The following is a 22,257-nucleotide window of genomic DNA, read 5'->3' as shown; positions in this document are numbered from 1 at the left end:
AGAAGCTAAAAATCTTATTACATTAGATGATACATTCACTTCGTTATATACAGCTTTAGAAGAAAGATACGAAAACAAAAGGTTAATAGTAGAATCTCACGTTAAATCAATACTAGATATTGAAAAATTAACGCATGAGTCGGCTAAAGACTTACGTAATTTAATTGATTGTGTAAAGAAAAATATAAGAGCATTAAAAATTTTGGAGTATAATCGCAATGATCTTTCTGATATTTTTGTTTTAAATATAGTACTTCAAAAATTGGATAGGGAAACTCGAAGGCAGTATGAATTAAATATTAGCTCAAACGATGTTCCTAAATTAGATGATTTATTTTCATTTTTGGAAAAACGAGCTCAAATATTAGAAAATGTTAGCAAAACCACTCCTTTAAGATTTAAGTTAAGTTAAGAGAGAAATCCAAAAACGAAAACATTTCTAATTAATAAAAGTGTAACTCAATCATGCATTTTGTGTAAAATGAATCATCCTATCTTTAAGTGCGATTCTTTTTTGAAATTGAATAGTCATCAGAGAAGTAAATTGGTATCAAAACGTAAATTGTGTTTAAATTGCCTAAGCAGTCAACACAAGTTATTGAATTGCAAATCGAAACATTTATGCTACATATGCCACTCAAAGCATAATACACTACTCCATAAAGAACGCGAAACTATAAACAACTCTGCGGTTTTGGCTTCTTCTTCTCACGGTCATGACCTCAATCCCGAAGCAGCGGTATTTAATATTCATCAACAAAATAATGAAATTGTTTCTGCTTCTTTATCTTGCATTAATTCGAAAAATAAAACAGGGCTTCTTCCGACTGTTTTAATTTGGGTTTTAAATCCTTTAAATGGATCTTATATGCAATGTAGGGCGATATTAGATTCAGGCAGCATGTCGAATATTTGTACAGCTAATTTCGCTAATAAATTAGGAGTACCGCAAGAAAAAATGAATTATCGGGTTTCGAGTTTGGGTGGAAACGAAACTACAATAAGATCAAAAATACAAGCTACAATTTGTAATGGTAATGGCTCTTTTTTGAAAACTCTTGATTTTTTAGTGGTATCCAAAATTACCGATTTTCTTCCTGTTACATCCTTCAAAGTAGATAAGTTAGAAATTCCGCAACAATTAGCAGATCCTAATTTCGCGGTAACTGGAAGAATAGATATGCTTTTAGGCGCGGAGGTATTTTTCGAAATTATCAAGGCTGGAGATATCCGCGTTGCAAACAGTGATTTGGTGTTTCGCAATACTGTTTTTGGATACATTGCAACTGGAGCAATAAATACCCGCACTCCAGAAATTCACTGCGGTTTCATAACCTCTCAAACAGAAGTCGAAGACTGTTTAGAAAAATTCTGGAGAATAGAGGATATAGACTATAAAATAAAAATTCAGAGTGAAGAAGAAAAGTATTGTGAATCACATTTTCAGAATACTTATCGCAGAGATGAGCATGGACGATTCATCGTAGAGATGCCAGTTAAGGACGTTGAGCGTTTAGGAGTGTCCAAAGACTTAGCCGTGCGACGTCTGAATCAACTATGGAAAAGATTATCCAGAAATCAAGAAATGCAAGATTTATACAAATCATTTATGCAGGAGTACTTAGACATGAATCATATGGAAAAATATGATGATAATGAAAGCAATTCCGGTAATCAAATTACCTATTACCTCCCACATCACGGTGTTTATCGTCCAGAGAAGGCAACCACTAAGTTACGTGTTGTGTTCAACGCTTCATCAAGTACCTCAACGGGTGTGAGCTTGAATGATGTCATTTTGAAGGGGGACGTGGTCGAGGACATTTTCGAAATCATGACTCGATTTCGTAAACATAAATATGCTTTCACGGCAGACATCCAAAAGATGTTTCGACAAATCAAAATAGATCCATCGCAGCTTGATCTTCTAAGAATTGTTTGGAAAGATTCAGAGTACGCAAAACCTGTAACATTCAGACTCAAGACAGTCACTTACGGAACTGCGTGCGCTCCATTTCTCGCAATCAGAACTCTCAAGCAGTTGGCTAAAGATGAATTACGATTTCCACTGGCATCATTAGTTCTTTTGGAAGATATTTATATGGACGATATCGTTTCAGGTGCTCAAAGTTTAGAAAGTGCTCAGAAAGTTCAACAACAGCTGAACGATATTCTAGCAACTTGTGGAATGTCTCTTCATAAGTGGAACTCTAATTCAAGGGAGTTAAGGAACAGTTTACCATTAGGTGACCCAGCAGAGCATGATTTTGCATCAGAAGTTGATGCGAGTGTCAAAACTTTGGGTGTAAGGTGGAATTCAATTGAAGATCAATTTACGTTTAAAGTATCCATCCCAGAAATGACCACCAAATTCACTAAGCGTGAAGTGCTGAGTCTTATAGCAAGACTGTATGACCCATTAGGCCTTTTGCAACCTGTCATCACGAAAGCAAAGATGTTTCTCCAAAAATTGTGGGTACATAAACTGTCGTGGGACGATCCCCTTCCACCACAAATCGCAGGTCAGTGGCTTGATTTTGCATCTTCTATGCAACATATAGAAACTATTCGCATTAATAGATACATTTTAACTGACTTTTTCACGAAAACTGTTTTAATGGGTTACGCTGATGCCTCGGAATTAGCGTATGGAGCTGTGGTTTACATGTATTGCCCAGGCCTAGCTGAATCAAACACTTGCCATATTATTGCAAGCAAATCTCGTGTTGCACCCATTAAAGTAATTTCTATACCACGGTTAGAACTATCAGCTTGCTTACTTCTTTCTCAACTCGTAAGAAAGGTTTATAATTCTCTTAAAATGGACATTGACGAAGTCATTTTGCATACAGACTCGACCATCGCACTTGCATGGATTAAAACGCCAGCCCACCAGCTTAAAACCTTTGTTGGAAACCGAGTCTCCAAGATCCAAACCTTGACTGAGAACTACCAGTGGAGACATATTTCCACTCATAACAATCCCGCAGATCTCATTTCCCGTGGCTTGAATCCTCAAGAACTTTCCTCATCAGACTTGTGGTGGTCGGGTCCGTCTTGGATGAAAAGTGGTGAAATATCGCATTTGGAGGAAATCCCTCTCTCAACAGACGCTCTCAAAGAAGAACGCAAAAAGACATCGTGCTTGATTGAAACAACTCCTATTGACTTTCCGATCATTTACAATGTTTCATCATACGTTAAGTTAAAAAGAATTATAGCTTGGTGTCTCCGCTTCATAATGAACTGTAAATATCCAAACAATCGCATAAATGGTTATTTAGCTAGTAGTGAGATAAAACTAGCTAGAAACGTTTTGGTCAAAATAGTCCAAAAACAAGAATTTCCAAACGAATATCACCAGCTAAAAAATAGCAAACCAATTTCTTCGAGTAGTAAGATCCTCTCCTTGAATCCGTTTTTGGATGAAGAGGGCCTTATCCGTGTTGGCGGTAGGTTAGAAAATACACAATTATCGAATGAAAGAAAACATCCTATTCTCCTACCGAAAAAACATCACTTAACTAATCTAATTATAATTCATTATCATGAATCCTTCTTGCATGCTTGAGCACTTTTACTATTATCAGTTATTCGCAAAGAATTTTGGATAGTAAATGCTAGATCAGTTATAAAAAAGCAAATCTGGAAATGCATAAAATGCTTTCGATTAAAAGAAAAAACCGCGACACAGATAATGGCTCAATTACCACCTTCAAGAGTAACGCCTTCTAGAGTATTTTCCATGACTGGTCTGGATTATGCAGGTCCATTTTTTGTGAAACCGCGATCTGGCCGTGGAGTTAGATCAGTTAAAATGTACATTTGTATATTTGTGTGCTTCGCGACAAAAGCGGTGCACATCGAAGTTGTTGGAAATTTAACCGCTGAATCATTTATTGCAGCTCTAAAAAGATTTGTTGCGCGAAGAGGAAAACCAAATGAATTATTTTCAGACTGTGGTTCAAATTTTGTTGCTGCAAATAAGGAAATTAATCGAGTAGTTAAATCTCTTCAAAAAGAAGAATCCATCCATCAGTATTTTGCCGATGAGCAAATTAAATGGCACTTTAACCCACCTTCAGCACCTCACTTTGGAGGAATATGGGAAGCTGCTGTGAAATCCGCAAAATCGCATTTGAAAAGAACAATAGGTGATCATAAATTGACCCTTGAAGAGTTTTTAACTCTTACTGCACAAATTGAATCCTGCTTGAACTCTCGTCCTTTGTGTCCAGTATCGGACGATCCCGCTGAGCTTTCAGCACTTACCCCAGGACATTTCCTTGTGGGAACCGCTCTTTCCTCTATACCAGAAGAGAACCTTCTAAGCGAAAACATATCCCCATTAAAACGTTGGCAGTTGACTCAAAAACTTTTCCAGAATTTTTGGAAAAGATGGGTTAACGAGTATATTTCCAGCTTACAGCAGCGCCCCAAATGGTTGCGAGAACAGCCTAATTTGAAAATTAACGATTTAGTTCTCATTAAAGAGGACAATATTCCACCTTTGAAGTGGAAATTAGGGCGTATACAAGAAGTTTTTCCTAGTGCTGATGCTAAGGTAAGAGTGGTCAGTGTCAAAACTGAGACTGGAACTTATAAAAGACCCATTCACAAACTGTCAGTTTTACCTATTGACTGACTAACTTTCTTTATTTTATTTTAGACTTATACTTTTCTTTTTGTTTTGTGTTATAGTTATCCGGTTTATACCAAGGAATCTATACATCTGTTTATAATGATATATATTTTAATTTTATGTATGTTGCATTAGTTTTTTATAATTATCTTTTTATTAGATGTGTATAGTTTAATTTTCTTTTTTGTCAATTTATGTGCAAATTTTGAAACTATGTTTCAAGGTGGCCCGGTATGTTGAAGCCGGTATGAATGTAGTAATAGTAGCGCCACCTACATTAATTAGAAAAAAGAGTCAGTTAATGTAAAACAAAAGAGCATACACGCTCGGTTTTTGCATCTCCGCAGCGCTACCAGCGCACCCGCAAAATAAATTATATACAGTCCATTGTCCAAGTTTGATTTTTATACACCCCGCAAGCTATCGCACAACACCATGCATGGTTTGATACGCAGTTTCACGCGCACCGCTATTTTATTCTTTCTTTCTATGCCAAAATGTGTTAGCAGATTTAATTAATATATGTGAATGATGTAAATATAGTCTCAAAGAAATATCTTAATTAACAGTGCTGTTTATCAATGGTGTAAAATTATAGAGCAAACCAACGATTTAAAAAAGAGATAGATTTTCTTCTTCACCTCAAACCCAGTACTAAGAGGAGAGGAGGGTTTCAAGAACCGCTACTGTTGTGCCCCTAAATGTTTTTTCCCTTTATAAATAGGGACAGCATTAAATCTTGGGGAACTGGTTTACATTATGTCTATAAAAGCTATTCTTCTTCCCATGCATATTCTTTGACCCAGGTTCGAATCCGACGGTGCTGGTCAATACAAATTCTGTTCCCGGCTTGCACCGACCTCAATTCTGAGATAATATTCTCAGTGGTAGACGGATCATGAGTTAAAATTCCCTAGTCATTGGACAAGCCATGGATGATTTTCGTGGTTTTCTTCTCCACTTAAGGCAAATATGTGTTAGTTTCATTAGAAAGTCGTCTACAAAGGCTTGTTTGCCCCAAAGCTTGTTCTACGAGTTCCCTTGTCTCTGGATTGGGCTTAAAATTACAAGGCCACGGAGTAGAACTCTGATATCCGTAAACTCAGACTTCAGTTGTTAAACACAGGTTATGAAATAAAATGAAATACTGTTTGTTTGAAAAATATATTTATATGTTTTTTTTTTTAATTATATATTCTCAGTTTACTTTATGGTTAAGTTTTGTAGATGCGCATTTTCCTTGTGAGAAGAAAAATAATTGGTGAAGTGAGCTCAGATCATGAAGTGACATCCAAAAGAGACTAAGCCAGCAGTTTTGGGAGCTGGTGAGTGATAGAGAACAGTGGGTGAAATTCTATATATAGAATTCTTCTATAGTTAGTTCTGTAGTTATATTGGCTATGAATATTTTTTATTTTTAATTTAAAAAAAAAAAAAATTTAAATCTTTCAAATTTATGTATGGATTGCAATGGATATACAAATATGGATATTTAAATTTTTAAAAAAAACTTAGGAAGCAAACAAAGCAAATTATTGTTATTAATTAACAAAAACAAATTAAACCGAACACATTTAAAAATCCTTTTCTTATTAATGCGGTCTATGACGTCACATGAAAGAGCATCATATAATGACGCGTATGTAGCTTTAGTGAGTTAATAACTTCAGTTTTTTGTACGGAGCTTAACGAAGCAAATTTAAAAATTCTTTACGTTAAGAATCTGATGTTTTTGTTTACATGTGATAGTCATGTGATCATGAGTTTTTGAGAATCGTATGTCTTCTACAAATTTTCCTATGAAGAGTAGTAAAAATCCTTTCATCGTAAAAAAATCATGGATCAATTAGTAAAACATCGTACGAAAATGAATAATGTAAATTCTTTTAGACCACCCAGTGAAAGAACACCGCTTTTACATGCAATGGGAAATTCTCCATTAGTTCTTTCAGCTGATGTAAGTACAATTTCTCTTTATAAATTGCTTATTGTAAGAAAATGTCTTTCTATATTTCATTGCAACACCTAAAAAAATTTCAGAAATTGTTTTTTGTCTTTTTGTTATGTTTTGCGTTTTAATAATTTTAATTACATTTTGACAAATTTATTTTATGTAAATCTAATCCATCTTATGTGATGTCTGGGTAGCTTAATTTTTCTTAATCATTTTGTTTGGAGGTCCAGGGGTCTGTCTAGGTTTTTCTCAGTGGTACTATATTGTGAAAATTTAGACATAATTTGTGAAAATTAAAATTAATATTAAAAAATCAGCACAAAAATATGGATTTATCGTTTCTTATGGGATACAAAAATAAAATTTTAAGAAAAAGTATTTTGTGAAGCTACCTCTTTTCCTAAAGTTGAATTTGTGACAGTACCGCTAAGCGGTGGTAAATTTGGCCTGGACAGACCCCTGAAGTCTCATTTCGTTACTGTTATATTACAATTACTAATAAGAAAAATTTTGTAATCTTTTTAGGGGTCCTAAGAGAAACTATTACTACAATACCTATATTAATGTAGAGGGTGAAAACAAATGTGATACAAATTTTTTTTACAAAACCAAGTAACTCCTGAAATTGTTGGGGATATTTCCGTATCCTGATCTGTCGCGCCAACTACAATCGCCAAGGTGCCAAATAGATTTTAAACTTGCAAATTTTTTAAAAGAAACCTTTAGACATTTGCCCTGGGGTGGCTTCGAGTTATACCTTTCGAGTTGGTCCCATTTTGTGATGTTTTTTTTTTTTAGTTTCTTGCGGGCCACTGCCGGAAGTTGCCCAGACTTGGCGATTATTCTGCCACAGATTACGGTACAGAAATCTCTCCAAATTGTTGCTTGAGTACCCACTGTATGCTGCTTTAGCATATACAGTTTTCATGTGAAAAGTTAGATGCTGTTATTGTATAAATATTAGTCATTTTGTCTTATGTCACCTTTGATTGTATTGTGCATTGTTTTCCCCCTACAATAATGAGGTTAGCTGGTGTTCAGGGAGATATTTCCATGTCATTGCCATTTAACACCATATGCCCTCCCCAAAGTGCCAAAAAATTTTTTATTTGTGATTATTTTAAAATATAAAGTTGTTTTTCAGGCGTTGGCCTTGACTCCCTTCATATATATGTATATATATCCCTCGAGTCTATTTACGGGTATACTCTTTATGTTAATCTCCTTCTATAATGTTTTTTTTTTTTTTTTTTTTTTAACTTTCTTGCATGCCACTGCCCGGTTGTTGCCTGGTTAAAGAAACATTACTAAATGGGTAAATTCAAAAGGCAAAGCGATACATTTCAGTTAGCTGGGCACAAATGAAAAGTTGCCTAAAAATGTAAACATCTCCTAACTTTTTTTATATTTTTAATATACTATTTATTTTTTAAACAAATGAACATTAAATAAAATAAAAAAATTAATTTAAATACAGTAAAAAACAGTTGAATTTGCTTTCGCCCAGCTAACAGAAAAGTACCTCTTCTTGACATTTAGTTTTCTCAAATTATAATTTAGGAAAAAAATTTAATCTTAAGCTAAGTTTCTTATATGGTTTTAAGTTCTAATTAAAATTGATTAAAACAAATTATTACCAAGGTTTATTAAATTAATATTGCTTATTTTACTGGAAGAAACTGTAATTTTGTTTCATAAGATCGGTGGAAAATCTGTAATTTTATATGAGAATTTATGACTCTTAAATATTACTGATCTTTTTTAATTTAATACTGTAAATATTGAAATTTCCCCCAAAAATTTCTGTTTAAATTAAAATTTTAATTAATACTTAACTTTTCAGGTATTAAATATTAATAAAATTGCTTAAATATTTTTGCGGATGAAAAGTGATAATTTTTTTTTTTAATGTTAATAAATACTATAGTATTATGTTAATGTCTTTTTCTTAGCATGGCAGTTATGAATCTCCAATGTATAGCGAAAGTTTCAACTCAACTTATGAAAATCTTAATGCAAATAGAAAAATATCAGTTGGGATGTCGAATCTTTTGTCACAGAAATATGAGGTAAGAAAAATTAGTTATTGTAGTTTGTAAATTTTAGGCACGTCAATTTCTTGAACAAAATGTCTTTAGAAATTTCTTAGTTTTTTGAAATATATGTAAAATTTTTGGTTATTCTTTAATACATTTTCAAATTATGACAAATGTAAAAACTGTTTTAAATATCTTCTTGTTTTTCATGAAATTTTTTAGTACTCCTTTATGTTTAGTGAGCATAATTTTGATTTGCTTGTTTTTAATTAAAAAGTAATTTTTGCTTTTCAATTTCCTCTACAGAGCTTAGATTATGATATATGTGAAAATACTTTGTTTGCATCAGAACAAATTGAAGAACAAACTAAAGTAAATATATTTTTGCATATTTTTCCATTCTTTATTTATTTAGTAAAAAAAACTAGAGAGTATTTCATGAAATGCTTTCAGAAATTTTATAAAATTTAGCTAAGCATTGTTTGTGAAAATTTTTTAATTAAAGAAAAAATACCTTTGTTTTCGTTAATTTTTCAGATTTTATATTTTAAATATAATTTTATTTTCATGAAACATTAATTTATTGGAATTAATATATTGCTTTTTTTAATATCAATATTTATTAAAATATAATCATTTTATTAAAATTTGAAAAAAATTTAGTAGGCAACCTTAAACATTTAGATTAATAGATTTCAGTATAATTTTTTTTCCTTTCAGATAATTCAAGGAACCACAAAAGGATGTTTACCATTTTTCCGTTGTTTGGATGTAAGTACCTTTTCTTTCGTTATCTTTTCCATAACTACAGCTTTAATAGAATTGGTTTCTGTATGTTATCATATGCATTTATTTTCTGAAGACATGTAATATATTTTGATTTCTTTTTCCGTTAGTATCTGACAAGCATGTCGATTTTAAGATGGTTTATAATCTGTATGATTGGAATTCTGACTGCATGTGTTGGTGTTATTATAACTATCTCCATTGAAGAGTTGTCAAATTTAAAATTTAAATTTATCAGAGATCGTATCCTTTAAAATTGTAGAAAAAGTGTTTCATTAATTTATTTTCTACAAGATTTTCACCTTACTTTCATATTTATTTGTTTAAAATTCATATTATTAAAATTGAGTGAATTAATTAATTACTTTTTCAATTTTATTTATTTTGTCACTTATAAATTTTTTTTACATGTGTTATTTTTCCAAATTAGTTTTAAATTTATTTTCTCTGTGATATTTTTCAATTCTTCTAAAATGAAATATGATTCAAATATGTTATTTTTTTCTTTAAAAAAAAGTTTTTTTCATTCGTAATTAGAAGTAGTATCACAATTGCTTTATATGTCATTAACTTATTTACACAATATAATAATTGTAGTATTGTATGTGATATTATATGTAATATTGTATTTACTTAAAAATTTTAAGATTCAAAATTATATTTGATATTTTTGTTGAAATTGTTGTTGTTAGAACAAACATTTCTGGAGTTATAGGAGGGCCACACACAGACGGACAATTTCTTAATTTTATTTTCATTGATATTTAAAAAAAAAACTATACTAAACTTTCCTGTGCCTGAATAGTTTGCATTCTGAAAAGTCTAAAAGAATTATATTGTTTTTAAAATGTATTTTCTAAACTGTCATAATTTATTACACAACAAGTATTAATTTCTTTTTCGTAATTGAAACTCAATTTCATTTAAGCAGTTTCATCTTAATGATACATTTTAAAACTATCGCAATAAATTGTAACTTCTAAAAATATCACATTAAAATGCTTTGTAAATTTGTAATTTAATAATTTCTCCAAAAATTTAAGATTATTTGATTTAAATCTTGATTAAAATCAGGCTAATTTAAATCAACAAACTCTGCTGAAAAGCAGTATTTAAGCTAGATTACCTAAAAAGTATTTTATATTAGAAAAATTCTAGTTGAGCCTAACAGTCAGGCTAATTTCTCTATTAAATGCAAATTTTTTTTGTTGTGTTTTTAATAGTATGAGAAGAAACTTTGTTTACTGTAAAATAATAACTCTCTGCCTTTTTTTTTTTTTTTTTGACAACATTTTATAATATTTTTGTGCATAAGTGTAATCTTGAATGAATTTCGGGACACCCTGTACAATTTATCAAATTCTTACTAGGGAATAAACCAGGATATCTAAATGAGAAAATAAAATATTATAGTATTCAACATTGATTTTTCGTTTTAAAAAAACACTGTAAATATTTTTTAGTTTTTCTGTATTGATATAGCTGTATAAATCTTTTAATTTTTTTTTAAAATATTATTTAAAAGTATATTATGTATTTTTCCTAACTGTGATATTAGGTGTGGTTGAGTGTACGACATATAGCTGTTTAATAACACCTTATTCCTACTGGTTATTGTTTTCCATTCTTCCTGTTGCTCTTGGTGCATCTTTAGTTGTTTTTGTTGCAGTAAGTATTATTAGCTTTAAAAAAATTCTCTTTCTTACATATCGAATTAAATTAAAAAAAAAGTTTTTTTTTTACATTTTATCTTTAGCCTGTTGCAGCTGGGAGTGGTATTCCCGTTATAAAATGCTATTTAAATGGTGTCAAAGTACCAGAAGTTGTTCGTTTGAAGACATTAATAGTAAAAGCTCTTGGGGTAACAACATCTGTTCTTGGTGGATTGGCATGTGGAAAGGTATGTATTTGTTTTATATGTATGTCAATTATTTAAGTATTTGTTGCAAATATTAAAAAAAAAGCTTATTTAAGGAGAGAAATAAGAACAATTTGGGAGAGGGGGAGTTAGATTAAATAGGTTATTGAGGTATGCAGGATAATCATACCAACATTAGGTTTTGAAATAAATTCTAAGGTCCTTTCATAGCTTCGAATATATTCCTTTCATATTACATCAATAATGTTTAAATGATTAAAAATAATTTATAATCATTTCAAATATTTTATATTATCTAGTAGTACCTAAATTGTTTTTATTTCTGCTTATTGGCTTTGTTCATGCTTCATAATGTTAGATTTTGGGGATTTAAATTTTTTTTTCTTTAAGATTTAGGAAAAAGAAACTTTTTTTATTCCAAAAATGTTTATACAGTATTTCCATTTATAGCTCTTTTTTCCCATTATTGCAAAATAAAGTCAATCTAGTAGTCTTTTATTTTAATTAATATTTTTTTAAACACTCAATTCACATTGAGCATTTTTTTTTCTGAAATGATATTGGTGTTATCACTAATTTGTGTTGCTAATTACTTACATTTCTTATTGTAAACTTTTTTTTTGGAAAAATAAATGTGTTAATTTTTTTAAATATAATTATTGTTGTTGTTCCTAATATTTTTTCTTTAAAAAAATAAAGGTATGTCCTGAGTTTTTTATTAATATTGTTTGTATCACATTTTTATTTAAAACTCAAACCTACAACTAATTATTACATTAAAAAAAAAAAAATTATTCTTACATTAACTATGTATTAATTTTATTATTAACTATGTTTTAAATTTGTTATGAAATTTGTTGCTATCAAGTATGCCTATATAGTTATACCTTAGCCATATTTTCTTTAAGTAATTTGAGAAATTATCATTTAATTCAGGATTTTATTCTAATTCGAGAAATCTTCAATTGCTGCACGTTGTTGGAATTTCGGGCATAAATTTAATTTCAACTATGCCAAAATAATTTCCACACAGTTCTTTACCACCTCTCTGTAGCAAATCCATGGAAATCCATTTTATCCTAATTTACCCCTCTCAGCCACTGTGGCTTTTCTTGTTCTGTTTTTCATCTTTTTTTTCTCTCTTGGCTGCTATGGTTTTGCTAGTTTTATTTCTTACTTTTATTTTCCTACTTTTTGTTGGCTACTTTGCATTTTTTTTTTTTTTAAATTTCAAATCATTTTTGTTTCTTTTTAAACACTTCTGGAAAATCTTGAAAATGGACACCTATTTTTAAAGTGTGTTTTAATACATGTCGACTATTATTTGCTATTTATATATTTTTGAAGCGAATGAAGTTTTTCATCAAGTAAAATTTTTTTTTAAATTTTAGGAAGGCCCAATGATACATTGTGGAGCAGTTATTGCAGCAGGAATTTCACAGGGGAAAAGTCAAACACTTCGTAAAAACTGCAAGGTAATTATTATAGTTAATTTGTGATTATAATGCAATTAGTGTTTAACAAATGAGTTTTTGTATTTTACTATATTTTTAGGGCATTTTTATTCTTTTAATTTATTAAAAATGATAAAACATTTGTTTTACTTTTAAATGTTTTCATTTATTTAATGTCTAGTTAAGTGATTTTTTATTATAATATTTTTTTTTCTCATTTCTAAAGTGAAAAGTTTATCTGTACATTACTTAATATCACTAAACTTTCAGTAATTTTTTTATTAAAAATATTTTCTTTTTAGTTAGCATAGATATTAAATGACATTCAAAGTTTAATGGTAGTTTGGTATAAATAATTATGATTGTTTTTATACAATGGTGTACCTGCAAGTGACATAGTGCATGTATCTTGATCCTGATTGGTTGTTGAAACTTGGCATTTGTTTACATTAGTAACTGTTCTTTTCATTCGATTTTGAGTAAGCCAAGCCCGTGAAGTATCAATAATCTTAAGTGACACATCCTAAATTCTTTCACTGTTTATTTACGCAGAGACTTAACACAAGATCTTTATATAGATTGTTGATATTGTTATTCAACGTCTTAATTGCTTTTAAAAGTGCATATGATTTTTATTATATATAACTTTATTTTATTTTTGTCTTTTATTTAATTTTGTTCATTTTAGAATGTAGTTTGAACTCTATCTATATGATGTTTTTGATTACTGACCTAGTTTTGTACCTTCTCATTTATATCAAATAATCCCATTTAGCAAAGCATATCTTACTAGGGCCTTATTTCATCCCACATTTTTTTAAAAATCTAACTAATAACTAATTGTATTTATTATTTTACCATAATTAGTGAGATAAGTGTTAAAAATAAAATTCCAAATGTGGATTTCATTGGAAATTTAAATTAATCACACCTTAAACTACCTTTTTGTATTTTTTTAAAGGTTTTTTTTTTTGTAAGTGCAATTTTGATCATATCAATTTTTATCAAGAAAAGTGAAATCTGGTATAAAATTGTTAATATTTTGTAATTTGAAGTGTTTGTTTAATACAGTCTATGTTCTTCAGTACAACCTCCATTAGGACGACCCTTCTATTATAAGGATCAATCCATAAAATCCTACTTTCTATGCCATCGGTTCCCAATTTTTTTCCTGGCTACGGAACCCTGAATAATCAACCTTCTTTTCGTGGAACCACAACTTCAAAAGGTTTATTGCAATTGTGAATGTTATAAGCTATAAAAGATAATAAATTAAAAATATTTAATGAGAGGAACGAAGAGTTTTTATTATTAATAATTTTAAATTAGGTTTTATATCAGATAGTTGAATTTGCAGTCCTTGTGCTATATCTAGTCTAGTTATGAATTTGTTTCTGGTGTATGTTCATAAATAATTAAAAAAAAAAAGAAGAAATATAATTTGCATCGAAATGATAACCTTAAAGAACTGCTAATAAGATAAACATTGAGAATGGTTATTAAGGAAACATATTTCTTTCTGGAGAAATTTAGTTATTTTGATTTATAATGCACAATAGAAACTACTAATGAAATGCTTTTTTAATGCTTGTTTTTTCTTAATTTGTTCCATAGATTGTTGTTAGAAACATTATATTTTCCTTTAAAAAATGCCATTTCTATTTCATTGATATTTTATTAGAAATAATTTCATATAGGCAACCATAAGATTAAATATATTATAAATTAAAGTTTGGATCTAAATATAATCAAAGTTTTCAAAACTCATCACTGATTTTAAAAGATGCTGACTTGTGGAACCCCTTTAACCCTTCTGCAGAACCCCAGGGTTCCATAAAACACCATTTGGGAACCACTGGTTTACATAATTAAGTTACAGTTTTTATCCATAATTCTGTATGTTTAGTGATTAAAATTCATTACTAGTTGTAAAAAATATTACCCTGTGGAACCCTTTTAACTCTTTCGCAGTACCCAAGGGTTCTGTAGAACACCATTTAGTATCCACTGCTCTATGCCATTGAGCATAATATTATTTTAATGTCCGTTAGAACATCCACATTGAACACCCCCACTTCCAATATTACAATTGAAATTTAGTCAATTTGTTTTTAAAAAATTTTAAAGAAATTATTTAAACCTTCTTATCTCTTGATTTCACCATATAATAAATGTAAAACTCCTTGAATTCCTTTTGAATTAAAGAAGAGGGCCATGTTCACCTACATTCTTATCCTAGGTGGCCGTAATTTATTTAATATTTTTGTTACGAGTTCAATGTTGATTGTATGCTTATCAAAATGCAAGGGAATAAACCAAACTTACTTTGAATATTTCATATCAGTTATGTGTAAATTTTTACTTGAGTTAGTCTCTGCGCAAGTAATAATTTTCTTTGAAAAGGTTCTCAAGGTTCGACGAAGAACACAACATCTACAACATACTAATAATGGCACAGAAACTCCCTTTCACTATGAACTTTTCCTTGAATAGCTTTTATATACTTTAAATTCCATATTCTTCTTTCTGCATTGTTGCATCTAGGCAGCTCTCACATGCCTAATATCTGTTTCCGTTCAATAATTTTTGTGTTTTTTTAAATTAAATTCTTAAATGTTGCATTAATTATTGTGTTTCTTCTGCCTTTGCCTCTCTTGAAACTATATTTATTTATTATTTTAAGTTCAGAATAATTGGATAAGATTATGATTGTAAAATTGTACACTTAAGAAATTTACCCTATGGACCCTATTATCTGTTCTATTTTATTTATATAACTAGTTCATATCTAAAGCTTTTGTGTAATAAATTAAATTTCAGATCTTTGAACAATTTAGAGAAGATCATGAGAAGAGGGATTTTGTTTCTGCTGGTGCTGCTGCAGGTGTAGCAGCTGCATTTGGAGCTCCTGTTGGTATGCTAAATATATAAATATTTAAGTTTAAACCTATTATTTAATTATGAATTATGTAATTTATATATATAATATACAGCAGAACACTGATTATCCAAAAGATGATTTACTGGGATGTCCAATTATTCAGAATGTTGAAAGACCATGTGATTTTATACCTTCTAAAAAAAAAATTTTTTTTTCCATGAAAATGCTTCTATGTTTTCAAAATATCTGAAAGGGTAAAAAAAGAATGGCTTCTTTTGTGCCTTGGTGACTTTGAAAAGAATCTCAGATTCATTCTGCTCAGTTTCAATGTGGGTAGTAAATAGTTTCAAATAAGGGAACAGGTTTCTAATAAAATTATTTTTAAAAAAATCAACACTTTTAAACGTCCCATTTGTAATATGCTATAATAAGCTCTACTACAAATGCCAATCATAAGCCTAAAAAAAGTGTGAAGGGTAGTTACTTAAGAACACAGTTTCTTAAATTTGTGCAACTATCTCAATTTTTCGTTATCCGCATCAGCCTCAATCCTGATTAGTCAGGATAATCAGAGCTCTATTGTGTGTGTGCATATGTATCTACATATATATACCCTACCGGTCAAAAGTTTGCGAAAATTTTGAAATCTACAAAGAAAAGATCTAAATTCAAATGTTCATAGAACTGCGAAAAATCACTCAAATTGCATGAGAATTTGATATGTTCTAAAGTGAACCCTCTACATTTAGTTACATATGATCAAATTGCAATACTTTGTTTTTTGCGAACTGAATCCAGCTTTTCATCACGGATTGTTTTTATGGTGAAAAAATTTCTAAAGTTTGAACACTTGCCAAACTTGCAAAAAAAAAATTTCCGTATTTTCTGTTAATAGAAAATAGTTATTTGAACCGTTATATGTAAGCCCTCAAAATTTCAGATCAGTTCGATTTTTTTTGACGAAGTTATAGAATTTTGAAAAACGTGTACTTTTCTCGATTTTTGAGCATTCCACATATGCGGTCTTTTGGTCTATACATCTTCTACCAAAGAGCTTTTTAATTTTAATGTTTTCTATATTTTCAAATAATTAATATTTATTATAAAACAAATACTCTTATTTATAATTGCAATTATTATTGTTTATATTTATTGTTTATATTTATTGCTTTTATGTATTAGTTTTGTTGTGATATTTTTACTTTACATTAAATGAAAGTAAAAAGTTATAACAATAATTACATAAACAATTCTAAAAAAATAATAACAATAGTATAAAAAATTTGCATTTTTACTAAACTATTTTATTTACAACAGGTCAAATATTTAACATACATATTCGTATTTTGCAATTAAATAAATTAACATTTAAATCTTAGATTCCTCGAATCATCCACCTTTTGCTTTTATTATAGCCTTACATATGTATGGCTTTCGTTCTAACCATGCGTTAATCACTTTAAGTGATTTAGAGTTCCATTCCTGTTGTAAAATGTTCCATAACTGATTTCGATTCGAAATATCAGAGCTTCGTTTGCAAGAACAAACAAATTTTCGATGAAATGTGACATCCCTGAGATGTTGTTTTAATTATATTCATAATAAATTCTTTGTAATAACAATAATTACAATAATGAATAAGAATATTTGTTTTATAATCAATATTAATTATTTGAAAATATAGAAAGCATTAAAATTAAAAAGTTCTTTGGTAGAAGATGTATAGACCAAAAGACCGCATATGTGGAATGCTCAAAAATTGAGGAAAATTCACATGTTTTTCAAAATTCTATAGCTTCGTCAAAAAAATCAAATCGATCTGAAATTTTGAGGGCTTACATAGAACGGCTCAAATAACTATTTTCTATTAACAGAAAGTACAAAAATGTTTTTTTGCAAGTTTGGCAAGTGTTCAAACGTAACAACTTTTTTCACCATAAAAACAACCCATGATGAAAAGCTGGATTCAGTTCGCAAAAAACAAAGTATTGCAATTTGACCATATGTAACTAACTGTAGAGGGTTCACTTTAGAACATATCAAATTCTCATGCAATTTGAATGATTTTTCGCAGTTCTATGAACATTTGAACTTACCTTTTTTTTGTAGATTTCAAAATTTTCGTAAACTTTTGACCGGTAGTGTATATACATATATATATACATATATATATACATTTATATATATATATGTATATATATACATATATATATGTATATATATATACATATATATATGTATATATATATACATATATATATGTATATATATATATATATATATATATATATATATATATATATATATATATATATATATATATATATATATATATATATATATATATATATATATATATATATACATATATATATATATACATATACATAACACAATAAAGGCAAAAAGGATAAAAAGAGAAAAACAAAGAAAATTATTAAGTTTTATTTACTGTGTATAAACTGCAAGTATAAAGAACTCATAAAATAGTTAAAAATATCGAGAAAACATGGAAAATAATAAGATTAATGAAAAGAGAAGAAAAATTCTTAAAATAAAATATTTAAAAAAATATATTTAAAAAAAATGTATATTAAAAGCCGGAAAACAAAAAAATGAAAAGATATTATTTCTTCATCAGCTGACATAATTATATCCGCAAAAAGAAGTGCTTTCTAATATTGTATTAATATAGCCAAAGCAAAATATATCAATACAATAGGGCGAGAAGCACTAAAAAAATTGAAACAAATTAGAACACATTAAGTAAAAAATTAATTTGGGTATACCTAATTTTTCTAGGATATTAGTCTCGACCTAATTTTGCACTTGGGTGGCAGACAAATTTTGATTTCTGAAGATGGTGCTGCTGATTAGCACAGAAAATTCTCCCACTTGATAATAAATCTTTTCTATCCATCTGTTTTATCACTTTCCCAAAGTTTTTCAGTCTTGCATGTAATTCTCAATCCTTAGAATGTTCAACACTGAAATTTTGTTGCAAAATTGTATCTTTATAATTTCCTACCATTATAATAGTAGCATTTGTGGATAGCTGAGGAATTACGAATAAATAATTTTCCTAGCCTATTCATTTGAGAAACTTTATATTTTGTAATTTTTAAAAATATATTTGCAAGCAAAATTAATATTGTGTACTCTTCATTTAGGTGGCGTGCTTTTCAGTTTAGAAGAGGGTGCTAGTTTTTGGAATCAAAGCTTGACTTGGAGAATAGTAAGTTTATATTATTTGCAACAATGGATCAGTTTTTTAATTATTTTTTTATAAGAGAATTTCTCCTAAACATTGCATAGTGTTTCCTTGTTACTCTCAAACATTTTTTGAACATCAGAATGTTCCTTTTGTATTCTTTAAATGGATTAATAAACCATGTCTTATCTACATAGATTATTCTTGAGAAAATTTTTCGTTCTACTTCATAAACATAGAATTTAGGTCCTCTGAATGTAGATTGAAATGGAATAATAAGTCATTGTTAAATCTTATTAACTTATTTTTTTATGAGAAATTTTTTTATTTTCTTGATATTTATGAATTGACATAATAAGCCATTGTTAAATTTCATATACCTAGGTGTTTTTTATTTTTTTTATTAGTAAGAAAATGTCATCATAGAGTTTTGTTATTCTAGAAATGGAATTATGAGCCATTGTAGAGTTTTGAATACCTATTAGCAAGAAACCTATGCATTGACACAATAAATATGTTATAAATACTTTTAAGTTATAAATTAAATTCTTTTAACTAGAAAGAAAAATATTTAAGGGGTTTAGAGGATTTTTCCAAACAAAGTACTCAATTTCTTTAAAAAAAATATGTGTTATGACCTGTTTTATTCTGAGCATTTTGATATAAGATGAATGAAACTAATAAAACTTGCAAAATTACATCAAAAATACTAAAAACAGAAAAAATGCACCCATTTTTTAAACTGCAATTATCGGCCAATTCAAGTATTTTGTTTAAAAGTTATTTATGCCAAGTTTTGTCTCAATTTAAATTGTTTCATCTGGTATGAGAGATTACTCAACATCTAATAAATCAATCAAGTTAAAACTGATTTGAGTGTAATGAAAATTCAAACTGTAGCACTTGCATATTGCTAAAAAATATTTCAGTCAAAATAAATATTTTTTTTAAAAAATCCAGAAAATTAAGTTTTTTTTATTTGAAAATATGCTTTTCATATTTCAATTCCTCTGAGCTTGTATAGTTTTAAAAAGGGCATATAGGATGGTTTACTGGTTTATTAATAGTTGTCGATTTTTATGACTTTTATCGTGCATACTAAATGTCTTTTTTTTTCCTAACAAATTTTAACCTTAAAGTAAGTTAAATTATAAAAATTTCTATTTCACAGAAGTGTTTGCATTTAAATCGTCTGGGCTTAACACCTGTAAAATATTCGAAATCAGGACTTAATCATTCATAAATTTTAGTGAGTTTTGGAAAATTAAATTTTTTTTTTAATAATGCTTTCTTGAGGATATCAAAAACGCCTAGACCCCTTAATCATTTATGCGTGTTATGTCTCAATTATTGATCTCTAGAACAATTTAGTAAGTATGAAGTCAAATTTTAACAGTGTCAATTGAATTTATGATTATTGCTGATAAATATGGGTTTCATCCTTATTATATTAACAATCCTACGACAATACTGACATTTATTTATTATAAATAATTTATTTATTTTGGAAAACATATGGTGATAATCATCTGGGGTCATCATTTTCCCCTGATTACTGTGTGAGTCCGACAGACCCAGGTACGCTTTGCATACAACCTCCAAAACACTTTCTTTTAGATAAGCAGTTTTTCAGTTAGTGTTTACTCTATTGTTAATTAATTAAATGTTGAAATTTCTGATTAACTATTCATATATATTGGGATTTTTTATGTATATAATATAAGCTAATAGTTAATGCATGCTTTTATACATAATAATCAGTATGGAATTTAGTAAAGATTAAAACACATTAAAAAAAAAAAGTGGCTTTCAAGCAAATTTTGTCAAAATTAAGAGGCGATGAAAGGGTTAAAAGTGGTGACAAGAGTCAATAAATAGTTCGCAGAAATTTTTTAATAGCGAATTTGTGTTCACAGAAAGTTTTTCATTCTATCTAAGTCTGATCCTAGATTTCCCATGGTGAAAACTGGGACAAACCTGCCAACTTCAGAAATTCAAAAAGCCTGAGACTTTCGGTGACCATGACATAACACAATAAGTAAAACAATAACAAAGATAAAAATTAATAAATTCATACATTCTTCAGATAAAATTCAATTAACTAACCTTTTTACCTCTAAAACTTACAAAATAATAAATTACTCTACTGTGTTATAACAGATAGAGTGATAGGTATTATTTTAGCTGCTACTGATTTTAAACCATTGTGAATTACATGGTTTGCATTAAAAGAATGAAAAGTTCTGAAATATCTTCGCACTTCAAAGGATAATGCTGAGTTTCTAGCATATCAAGAAATGAGCTTTGTCTAAAACAGAAAAACTTTCAATAAAAATATTTGTACTTGAATTTCAGAATTAGTTATTTTAGCATGAATTAAGATATCACTTTAAATTATTGTGCCCCTGGGAAAGATAGTACAAAAACTTTCTTGCTGCATAATATTTCCTCATTCAATAACATGAAGGAAAAGGGTTTTTTTTATAATGCAGAACTCATTATTAACTTAATTTTCTGTTGGTGTATCTGCATTCTAAAAATTTACTAGAAAAAATAAGAAAATATTGGCTCTTTTTTTTAATTTTATAAAGAGTAATATTTTTAAAAAAATTTCACGATTGTGACAAATTTTTCTTGAATATCATGCATATCTGTGTAGGACCAGGCTCTTGGCTCGAAACTTGCTTTACTATAGCACTACAGAACTATTTACTTCTGTTAAATTTTGTTTCTTCAATAAAAAAGTACCTGAATAAAATTGATGTTTGCTTCATACTTTTTCTAATCTTTTTTTTTTCCTCTTTAGTTTTTCTGTTCAATGGTGTCATATTTCACATTGAATTCTGTCATGAGTGAATACCATGGCTATCCTGGACAACTTTCATTTCCTGGTTTAGTGAATTTTGGAAGGTTTGATGTAAGTATTTTTTTTATTTTTAAAAATTTGTCTTAGCTCTAGGTTTGGTATTTACTTTCTTCTGATGAGAGCATGATTTTATAATCAATTTGATTTTCATACGCCGTTTGGTACTGAGCCTAATATTCTACTGCTACTCAGAATTTGCTTACTTACACTCCAAGATCTAAATATTCAGTATATCTTTTATTAAGAAATTCAAATTATTACCTCTAATTATGAAGCTTAATGTACCGGTGCCTAGAGTTGCCTTACTAATTTTTTTTAAAGTCTTATCCTAGAAACTAAAACTAATTTGAAGCAGTTTCATAAAAATATTGATCTGCAAGGAATGTCTTAAAACATATAAAATAGTAAAATTGTTAGATTGTAAAATTGTTAGATAGTAAAATTGTTAGATTAATTGCTGTTTTTGCTTGTTTTTTTTTCTAACATGCTGTAGTCTTATTAACTAATCAACTCTTGTTGACTTACTATTGTTAAATATTAATTTTTAA

The 22,257-nt window shown here is 28.8% G+C and overlaps 3 protein-coding genes across 3 annotated transcripts in view; all 3 read left to right on the top strand.

The window, feature by feature from the left end:
• The first annotated feature begins 901 nt into the window (after positions 1–901).
• On the top strand, positions 902–3,571 carry LOC147807336 (uncharacterized). The gene has a single exon (XM_087168894.1). It carries the CDS (start codon positions 902–904, stop codon positions 3,569–3,571), a length of 2,670 nt encoding a protein of 889 aa, XP_087025020.1.
• A 126-nt stretch (positions 3,572–3,697) lies between these two features.
• LOC147807335 (uncharacterized) lies at positions 3,698–4,645 on the top strand. Its single transcript, XM_087168893.1, has one exon. It carries the CDS (start codon positions 3,698–3,700, stop codon positions 4,643–4,645), a length of 948 nt encoding a protein of 315 aa, XP_087025019.1.
• Positions 4,646–6,351: 1,706 nt separating this feature from the next.
• The window catches only part of ClC-b (chloride channel protein 7), a 33,020-nt gene continuing 17,114 nt past the window's right edge, over positions 6,352–22,257 (top strand). Inside the window, exons 1-11 of the mRNA XM_016065365.4 lie at positions 6,352–6,599; positions 8,549–8,665; positions 8,939–9,004; positions 9,353–9,403; positions 9,529–9,661; positions 10,977–11,086; positions 11,175–11,318; positions 12,689–12,772; positions 15,572–15,665; positions 18,803–18,867; positions 21,650–21,760. Coding sequence (XP_015920851.3) covers positions 6,480–6,599; positions 8,549–8,665; positions 8,939–9,004; positions 9,353–9,403; positions 9,529–9,661; positions 10,977–11,086; positions 11,175–11,318; positions 12,689–12,772; positions 15,572–15,665; positions 18,803–18,867; positions 21,650–21,760 — 1,095 coding nt within the window. The 5' untranslated portion in view covers positions 6,352–6,479. The remainder of the gene's footprint in view (positions 6,600–8,548; positions 8,666–8,938; positions 9,005–9,352; positions 9,404–9,528; positions 9,662–10,976; positions 11,087–11,174; positions 11,319–12,688; positions 12,773–15,571; positions 15,666–18,802; positions 18,868–21,649; positions 21,761–22,257) is intronic.

Source organism: Parasteatoda tepidariorum, chromosome 7 (assembly GCF_982258835.1).
Source record: "Parasteatoda tepidariorum strain Cologne lab strain chromosome 7, Ptep-v5.0, whole genome shotgun sequence".
In the NCBI taxonomy this organism is placed as follows: Eukaryota; Metazoa; Arthropoda; class Arachnida; order Araneae; family Theridiidae; genus Parasteatoda; species Parasteatoda tepidariorum.
This window is presented reverse-complemented; position numbering and strand designations above follow the sequence as displayed.